The 10,525-nt window shown below is 37.1% G+C and overlaps 1 protein-coding gene across 1 annotated transcript in view; it reads right to left on the bottom strand.

The window, feature by feature from the left end:
• Window positions 1-10,525, bottom strand: part of LOC117175576 (GPI mannosyltransferase 4) — a 197,895-nt gene that overhangs the window by 76,478 nt on the left and 110,892 nt on the right. Inside the window, exon 4 of the mRNA XM_033365283.1 lies at window positions 6,712-7,112. Coding sequence (XP_033221174.1) covers window positions 6,712-7,112 — 401 coding nt within the window. The remainder of the gene's footprint in view (window positions 1-6,711; window positions 7,113-10,525) is intronic.

The raw sequence follows: 10,525 nt of genomic DNA on the forward strand, positions 1-10,525 counted from the left end.
CGGGTCCGGAGTTCGCGCGCGAACTTTCGAACCTTGGCGGTAAAATTCCTGCCAGATGTGATGTAGTCAATCACACATTGAATGCGGGACGCGTACTGCCTTCCCCAGCCTATCTTTATGGCAAGTTGATGCATTCGTCTATTGGGCTTATGATCAGCCGTTGGTTTTGTTTTACGGTTCGCATCGGCCAAAGCTCTGGCTGCATTATACACACAATAATTGATAGCTTAGAGGTCGGATTCACCGGAAAAATGTCCACGAAGCTCGTCATCCATTTCAGCCAGATCTTTAGGCTTGAGAGAAACCTTGTTGTTGATGTTTCTCCGGGTGGTAAAGCATCGCTCTTCATCTATTGGATGCCTGTCCGCGGTTGGTCTTAGTGTCGCCTCTCTTTCTTTGTTGCCAACTGTCATTGTTGTTCCCACGAGAAGCTAGGGAAAGGGGTTCGTCCATCCTTGTAGAGCCCCACATGCAAGGATAAGGCTGCTTACTCTGAGAGGTCGCCCGGTATCCCAGAGTCACCGTTCTTGACACCTCACCCAGGTGCCATTCAGCTTTCGGCACGGTTTTCACACCTCCGCTTGGGGGTTGATTCCTTCGGGACCACCCCTGGACAATTGTCCGCGACTGCCTATTTATTTTTGTAACCATGTTCAGCAGAAGCCCTTGGTACAGGGACCCTCTATCCGCAACCCGAGGACGCGTTCGGTGGCTTTGTCATAGGCTTTGTCAGTCGAGTCTCTCGCCCTTCCTTCGGTTTAGAGGAAGCTTCCCTCCACAAGCACAGTAAATTATAAATATTTTTATTTTACATATCATTGTTTCTTGAAAATTCGGGCAGCATATGAGAAACGTAACATAAAAAAGGTGGTATTCAATCGTAGGTGACATTCAGTAGGAACAATTGCTGGGATTTCATCCATATACCTTTTATAAAGAATAGGAGTAAAAGTTAAATTATCAAGAGCCCTTTTTCTATCTCTTCCATTAGTAAATTCGAAACAATAGGTGATAATAGAGATCTCATGGGGCAACCTGAAACTTGTTTAAAAAATGTATTGTTAAAGGAAAAAACTGTGTTGTTCAATACTGTTCTAGTGGCAATTAAAAATTCATTTTTGGAGACTTTTGTTAAATTATGATTTAAATTTAGTTTTTCTTCAATAAAATCTTATACAAGGTTCAATGGAATATTATCATACATTGATACCACATCAAGTGAAACTATAGAATGTGAGTCAGGAACTTTATAATTTGTAAGCTCTTCTTTTAAATCCTAACTATTCTTTACAAAAGCTTCAGTTTTCCCAGAAATTGGTTTTAAACAATTTTATATGTATTTTGCCAAAATTATAAGTTGGAGAACTTACTGCGGAAATAACAAACCGCTATTTTAAATCTGGTTTATGGACTTTTGGGAGAACATATGCTTAAGAAGCAACACTATTATGTGTTTTCAATATGTATGGCATGCTATCAATTAAGAAACCTTTTTTCCCCATCTGTTTACAATGTCACTACATTTTTACTCCAGAGTTGAAACAAGCTTAATTTTTATATTTGTGTACAAAGTGTAATTTTTTAATAGATTTTCAACAGTTGTTATATATTCATTTTGATTTGCAGCTACGGTTATATTACCTTTATCAGCTTTAAATACTATTCAATCTTTATGATTATTTTGAAATTGTTCAATACGTTCATCAATTTTATTTGTATTATTAAATTTATTTTAAAAATTATGATTTGAAAATATTTTAGTTGTAGCCCGAGTAGAAATTTCCCCGGTTAACCCTAATACAACAAGGTTTCTGGACGGATCTCGGCCGGGCTACCCCTGGCTGGGTTTCATGGACAGGAACCGGGCGGAAGCCGGTCGGGCTACATTTTTCTCGAATCACGCAGTCCAGGGCCGGCCGGTTACTGGCCGGGCTAACCCTGGTTATATCCCATGGTCGGGAGCCGGCTGGACACTGGTCAGGTTAATGTTTTTGTAGAAATTATACATTTTTTAAGAGCCGTGATATTATCAAAGACGTAATTATGGATGCTAGATGAATTATTACTTAAAAATTATAATTTAAAGATTTATTAGATCAGTGAAACAAAAATGACCTTTTTTAAATTCTTTAAAAAAAAAGCATTACATTTTTTCGAATAATTTAACATTTTAAATTAAACTGTTATCGATTCTGTTATGTGCAACAACAGAAATGATACAATTGTTATAAACTTCTCTATATTCAGACAATGTTTAGCCTGTACAATTTCAAATTTACCACCATATATAGCGCCTGCTGTGTCTGTCGTCTGCATAGACACTCAGTTATTTTCAGTTTCGCACCTGGAACGAGGATGCTCTTTGCACTCACGTCGCGTCGGCTCTTCGAAGTTCGCAAATAAGATCGAGACTCGTGGTTAAAATCAACCTTATTTCAAGAGTTAGTTTGAAACCCCCACTTAGAGCGTGAATAATTATTATTTTTAAATCAAAATATAGTCTTGTGTATACAGTTTTTACTTTCTTCCTTCATAACCTTAAATCACCACGTGGCTTCCAAATTGCTAGGAGATTCTATCATCAGGGAATAAAATTCTACTTCAATTTTCTCGCTAGAATTGGTTCACTTGATTTGACTTTTAAAGTTCACCGTAGTCTTACGATGCGCCTTAAAAGACAAAACAAGTTAACAATTTCTCGCCTGAAGCAACATTTCTTAACCGCTTTTTGACCGGATTACCTGACCGGATTCCCCGACCAACGCCCGGTTTAAAGCGGGGCTATCCGGCTGGGACCCGGCCGGATTCCTGATTAGATTCCTACAAGGGAGTTTTTCTTCTATTTGATTTTAGTTCGTCATTCTCTACATTTTTATGCAATTTTCAGTATTAGCTATGATGTGATTTCTTGGTATTTTGTTGGCATTAAAAGGAATACCATGTTTGTTTCCTAATGCTAAAATTTCTGCAATTTCATTTGGAATTTGTATATTCGGTAGATTTTTTAAACAATTTTGTTATCTAATATTCGTGTCTGTCCCTTTTGACTCCAATTTTTTAAAATAAATCAAACTTTTTTTGTTTGAAAAATTAACTTAGTTCTTTCAAATTTTGGAATTACTTTATAATTTAAATTATCTAAATTATATTTGCTTGATGTTGAATATGTGCTAAAATTCGATTAGTGTGTATACAATTTCCCATAAATTGCCTCGGAGCGTCAACTTACCTTCTTTGTGTGTAGTTTAAATAACCCATGATATCACAGAACGTGACTGACCTTTATTTAATTATATATATTCAGGGTTGGAATATCATCCACACTGTCAAATTTCTTCGACCGTTGTTTTTATTAATGAAGTCAATTCATCAGAGAATGTGTTATTTTGGTCTTACGGTCCAATAAAAATAACAATAGTAGATTCAGTTGTTACAGAATCAAGCGTTATTTGTCAATTTCTTTAAAAAACTCAACGTACGTTTCAACCTAGTAGCAGGTATTCTTCAAGGGAATACACAACCTAGGTTAAAGTTTTTTAACAGATGTAGAAAATTGGCATAGTATTTCAAAAAATATATATAATAAAGAGGATTTTACAATTGTTTTTTAAATTTACCTGTAGTGATGTTCATTAACTTATCCACGACATTTCAATCATTTTAATTTTCTGATGAATTGACTTGATTAATTTTAATTTGTTTAAACGTTTAAGAGTATTCTTAAAAAGCAAAGTAGAACACAAAAATATTTCAATCTTCCGAAAAAAGTGAAAATAAAATATATGAACAAAAAAATTGTTTAAACAATTCAAATTTATTTAAACATCTAGGAGTATTTATAGTAAACAGTTACCAAATTACTTGATATTCTTAAATTACCGATTAAAGATTAGTTAATTCAAAGGAAACTTAAAAAGCGTCAATATATCGTAATATAACGTGAAATTCAAATTAGTCACTTATGAGACTTTATTTAGGACCCTATGTTTTGATAAATTTTGTCTCAAAATTGTAGAAAATTTGATAGAAATGACCTAGAGGGATGATTTTTTTATCATTTAAAATGACTTCTTAGTGAATATAGGAAAAATAGAGAGAAAGTGTCAAAAAAACTTTTCGACCTTGAAAATATATGTTGCAGTTAGCAATTTTTGTAAAAAATTTCATATACCGAATACCACGGGCGTATGGATATTATATTTTATGTTCCACATACGCTTTCTAATAGATTTTTCCATGCTGATTCGGAGTCCGACCTGTTAATTATTTTAGAGCTCGATGATTCCGAGAGAAAGACGATGGAATTTGCTATTTTAATCCGCACAGAAATTCAATATTTTGATCAAAGCATTCGGATTCCTTGGTGGCTTGTGGGGTTACTCATTTCAAACACAAATTAAAAATATCAAAATTCAAAATGGGGACTCCAATCTGGCGGATAAAAATTGTACCAATTACACGCATCTGATTACAAAATACTACAAGGGTTTTTTTCGGTCACTAATTTAAAAGCCGAACTCACAATGTCAAAATTCAAAATCGCGAATCCCACATGGCGCATCAGAATGGTGAAAATTAAACTAATTCGACTACAAAACGCCACATGGGGTTTTTTTGAGTGACTGATTTCAAACCCTAACTCAAAATTTTTAAATTAAAAATGTCGGATTTAATATGGCGTACTATGTTAGTCACATTAGATCTTTTTAATGAAGATGACACAACTTGCAAAATTTTAGTACATTTACTTTAGTAAATACTTCTGCTAAGCAATATTTGTGAACTAAGATCATTATTGCCACTGCAGCTACTTTCTGTCTCGCTTCCATCGTCCGCCGAATCGCTTTCCGCATTTATCTCATCTACATCAGGTTGCATCTCCTCGTTCTGTAAACATTGAATTCCCCGCGCAAAGACGTGTGTAACCCTACGAGTAAAGTAAGATATTTTATTCGACCCACCATATTTTATGAGCGTATAAAGCTCCCTGAAAAGTGAGCGCCCGAGACTCTTCTGTTTTTATTCTCCGCCTGTCAAATTCCTCGATGGCCAGCTCATAATTAACCTTAGATTTTTTGGGTAATAAATCTTGCTTTAAATCTTGCATATCGCCATTTATTTTGAGGTGTGGGATTTTAGTTTTTTTTCATAATTTTGAGTGTACGAAGGTGTTACGAAGGTGTACGAAGGTTAAAACACTTCGCGAAGTAATTACTGATAATTAAAGGTTTTACAGACTCTACTGTTGTTGATATGGTTTTAGATGAAAACATACGATTGAGCTGAATCCCATCTATTTAAGCTGGGAGTAGTAATTTCATACGTTACGCGATCATTTCTTTGATTTAAATAACTAATTCCATAGAAGTTTACATTTTGATATTTGCCGACAAATGGATTTTTAACATTATATATCTTGCATAGAAATGAGCGACAAATTTAAGTGTAACTTTACTCAGTCTTTATTTTATCAAAAAATGAATTGTTTATACCATACTTTTTATTTAACCAATCAAAGCCAGGTTCGGATACTGATGTAATTCTAAAATGTTTAAAGAATTCGTTTTCCGGTAACATTAAAGGCAATACCGCTTAGAGATTTGTTGTTAAAAAAATCAAGAGATGACGCCAGCTGAGTGAAACCTTATACTTTTGGAGTGTCTTTATTAAAGACGACCAACGTTATACTTACGTGTGTTGCTCAATTCTATAAAAATATATAACTTTAATAATTCTTCTATCGAAAATTATCAAGGATTAAACCGCCAAGGAATTTATTATTGAAAAATGAAACTCTCGCTTCTTAGAAAAATAATTCTTAAATTTGAAAAACAACATTCCATTACAATTATCACACTCTAAAATGTAAAAATGGATTTTACGTCATCATTGATTTATCAATTTAAATACCATTCATATCAATCTCGAACCTTCTACATTGGACACTAACATGAATAACGTTTTTTTAGCATAGAATATAACCATGACGGTAACAGAAATCTATGCCCAGAAGCCTACCTGTGCATCTATTAATCGGGGCTATTGTTGAGCCCCTAGACCTAATTTGTAGAGTTTGGCGGGTAGACTTAATGAAGAGTTTAACTTTGAGAGTTGAATGTGTATAGTTTAACGTGTAGTCTGAAAACTTTCTTTGTATTAATATTACACAGTGAAATACTTTTTCGAAATAAGTCTTAGAAAATATGAAAAGAAGGGTTATTTAAAAGAATGCTGTATGTCTCCGAAAGTGAAATGCACAAACAAAGGTCCATCAATGTTTTGTTTTTTAACAAGGTTGAATGTGAAAATCGTAAATTTCAGAAAAGATACATTTTTTGAGAAAAATCAATTTTGGAAAAAAGTGCGCATGCGAAACAGTTTAGGAAGGTCACTTCTCCGTACGTTACGCATGTTCCAAGAACCAAGCATTCCTGTTAAATTGACCTAGTACGACTTTTGATCATGACCCCGCGAAGCATCATAAACCCGAATATTCCACCAATTTTACGAAAAGACCTTTGCTAGAAATTTTATGTGAGGTCTTTTAACTAATTACTTAAAGTTCGGGAGTATTTCGACATCTACTCTAAGAAAAAAATTACCAGGAAAATTCTTGAGATGGGCGCGCAGAATTTTCAATGAAATTCAAAAATCCTTGGAAATGACTAATGTACTTTTCCGTCACTAACCAGAGAAAACAAGAATGCTTACCTTTTCAGAAAACTGCATACATTGAGACACATAGTATAATAAGAGAGCTATCAAAATAAGCTCGATTGAATTTGAAAATGTTCGTGTTACATAGCAAAACATTATGTAAGAGCTTGCATAAATAATCAGCCGTGCTTTGAATCCTTGATTCCATATTCGACATATTTTATAAAGGCAATAATCTGACATGAAGGAAAAACCGCACATTAAGAGACGAGGAAACACCAGAAGGTAGTATGGTGATTGCAGTGATGTTCCAAATACGCAGGAAAAGCAGGGAGCAATAAGTTTCAAAATCAAATATGGTATTCCTACAGTCAATTGGGGGAAAACAATACTCCGTATAGGAAATGTACCATTGAACTCCCATGGTTTATATGTATCGATGTCGAAGTGGTCACCTATGACAAAAAAATTACGTACGTATTGCACAATCAAAAATTAAAGAATAGTTCTGCATATCGTGAACTAATAACTGCTTGCTGTTACGAATGGTATTTTATGACAACTTTCAATTAATACATATCAAGAATTTAAATAATATTATAACAAGTGTGTGCATGCGTTAATAATGATAAAACTCTATTAGATAAGTATATCAATATAAGAAATTCCAGGTTACTCGGTAGATGTAGATTCACATTTCCCTAGCATTAACCGCCAAAACTAGGACAGCTTTGTTGATTAAATTTCAATATTTCACATAACGCATTACCCAGTTAATTACATTTTTAGGTAACGGTAACGCATTACTTATTTAAAAAAAAAGTAACTTTAACGCGTTAAAGTTTTCCAGTAACCGTAAAGTAACGTACGTTACTGAATCTATTTGGTTTTTGGGTATATTTAGACATGAAATGGGACCACCATAGATCGTCAAAATTTAGGTCTGAAATTAGGGCATAATTTAGAAGTTTTTTTTTATTTTTTATTATGGTTGGGTTTGGAAAGGAGGGTTTTCTGAAAGAAATAGGAGAATTAAACTCTTTGAGTATCTTTGGACATCAAATGGAAGCATTCAAAACCATACAATTTTAGGCCTGGAAGTTCGACTTCGTGCGACCAATCTCTCGCTGTGGGCGAGATTTTGTCTCACAATGGCGTAGCCATTGCACGAACGTTTTGAGCAAGCAGCGCGCCTACTCAACGGGAAAAAGGTGGTGGTACTTGCTTAAGGCGTTGCGAGCTAATGCCGATAGAGACCTAGTTGTGTGTGTCACTGCTCATATGGAAGCAGCACGACAGGCTGTGTATGCAATTGGTTGGCTTTATGGGTTCGCGCACGGGCTGCACGTCTGTGAGACGTCATCAGCGCACTGCAACGGATTTTCTTCTGAGAACCCCTTTACGGCCACCCACGAACTGGCATACTAACTCACTCACACAAGGATGGACGAACCCCTTTCTCTAGCTTCTCGCGAGAACAAAAATGAAAAACCAAACATAGTTGTAGTCAGTGCGATTAAAAACAACAGAACGTGCAGGGCTCCCGGCAATGGGTCGGCCAACAATGTCGGCAACATAGAAAGAGAGGCGAAACTAAGACCACCCGCGGGCACGCATCCGATAGAGGAAGAGCGATGCTCTATGACCCGGAGAAACATCAACACCAAGGTTTCTCTCAAGCGTAAAGATCTGGCTGAAATGGATGACGAGCTTCGTGGACATTTTTCTGGTGAATCCGACCTCTGGGCTATCAATTATTGTGTGTATAATGCAGCGCGAGCTTTGGCCGATGCGAACCGTAAAACAAAACCAACGGTTGATCATAAGACCTAAAGACGGATGCATCAACTTGCCATAAAGATAGGCTGGGCAAGACAGTACGCGTTCCGCATTCAGTGTGTGATTGAATACATCACATCTGGTAGGAATTTTACCGCCAAGGTTCAAAAGTTTCTGCGGGAACTCCAGACTCGTTATTCGAAGTATTTCGGAGAGAAGTCTGAGAAAGGGCAGCATAGACTGGAAGAAGAATCAGAAAATATAAATAGTTTAAAGTCTAAGTTTAAAGTTAAATATTTAAAGTCGGAAGAGCCGACTCCGGAGTGGCTGGTGGAAGGACGCACAATACTCCTGCCGAAAATAGGCAACTTTGCTGACCCGAAGAATTACAGGCCAATCACTGGTCTGAACACACTGTATGAGCTATTCACAGCTATCCTAAATGATAGGATTGTTCAGGCAATTGAACCTGTGTGACAAGAAATGTATGAACTAAGAGGCTCAAAGAAAGGCGTAGCGGGATGTCGGGAGAACCTGCTCATCGATAGATGTGTCTGCAAAGATGCAGCATTCTACCAGCGTGACCTATGGATGCCCTGGATTGATTATCGGAAAACTTTCAACTCGACCTCCCATAGACTTATCATCTCTCTTTTGGAAAGCTTAAAGGTTCATCCGCAAATCGTGAGATGCATAGATAGATTGATGCCGCTTTAGAAAACCATACTTACTATCTCATCTGGAAAAAAATCGTGTGACAACTAACAAAGTCACTTTTCACAGAGGTGTCTTTCAGGGCAACACCATGATCCCACTCCTCTTTTGCCGCACATTATTGTCACTATCTATAGCACTTCGCCATTCCGACGGGTACTTTTGCGGCAACCCTGCAGATCGAAAGTACAAGGTTACTTATGTATTTTACATGGACGATCTTAAGATCTATGCTAAAAGCAAAGAGCAACTACATCTAGCTCTAGGGATTGTCGAACGATATACTAAGGAAATTGGAATGAAATTTGGGTTAGGCAAATGCGCCAAGGTTTATTTGAAGCGAGGAAAACTTAATAGCATCCCTGAAGACCCTGAGCTCGTCGACAGAAGCGCTATACGACACCTTTGCGCTGGAGAGAATTATGCATTTCTGGGCGTGCCACAGAGCTCCATTCAAGATGTGACACCTATAAAGTATACTCTCTGAAGCAGATACAAACGTCTCATCCGGCAGATTTGGTCTTCCGAACTGTCGGCGAGGAACAAAGTATCTGCAATGAACATGCTTGCGATCCCGGTAGTAGTCTATTCATTTGGAGTGGTTCCATAGACGAAGAACGAACTCAGATCCCTTGATATCGGGATAAGAAATGTTATGCACATGAACAAAAGCATGCATCTTAAGTCTTCTGTTCCGCGACTGTACGTCTCACGCCATCAAGATAGTCGCAAATGGAGAGACCCTCTACTTAAATGGTCAGGAAGCACGAAGAAGTGGGCAAAGGAGCGTTTCTATACAAATCAGCGGAGGAGGCTGCTGAAACACTCGTGCACCCTAACAACACGGAGTGACCCAAGGACAACCGCCTTCTGCATTTTCCCGCAAGTGTTCTAGCATATTGTTGACACGCAGGGATGCTTTTTAGGCCATTAGCAAGTGAAAGCTTGGCACCTCCAAGAGCGCCGATGATAAGGAAGAACCGTTTAACAGAATATTCCTGGTACAATCGCTGCAACTCCCTTATAAGGTCTCGATACCTCTCTTTCTTTTCATTCTCCTTGGCTATGATGTTTTTGTCAGCTGGTGCCGAAAATTCGATAACGAATATGGTTCGCTTCTCGAAGTCAAGAAGAACCATGTCAGGCCTCGAGTGAGCAACAGAAACAATTGTCGAGAATATAAAGTTCCAGTATAACCGGCACTTCCCATTCTCGACAATTGACTCAATTTCCCTAGGAGCATTTAGAGGAGCGATATTAAGGTGAATGCTGAGGGAGTGACAGAGATGGTAATAAAGTACTCTTAGTGCCGCATTGTGCCTTTGAATGTAGGTCGTTCCCGCGTGTGTTGGACAACTAGATAGTATGTGAGCTA

This window comes from Belonocnema kinseyi, chromosome 6 (assembly GCF_010883055.1).
Source record: "Belonocnema kinseyi isolate 2016_QV_RU_SX_M_011 chromosome 6, B_treatae_v1, whole genome shotgun sequence".
In the NCBI taxonomy this organism is placed as follows: Eukaryota; Metazoa; Arthropoda; class Insecta; order Hymenoptera; family Cynipidae; genus Belonocnema; species Belonocnema kinseyi.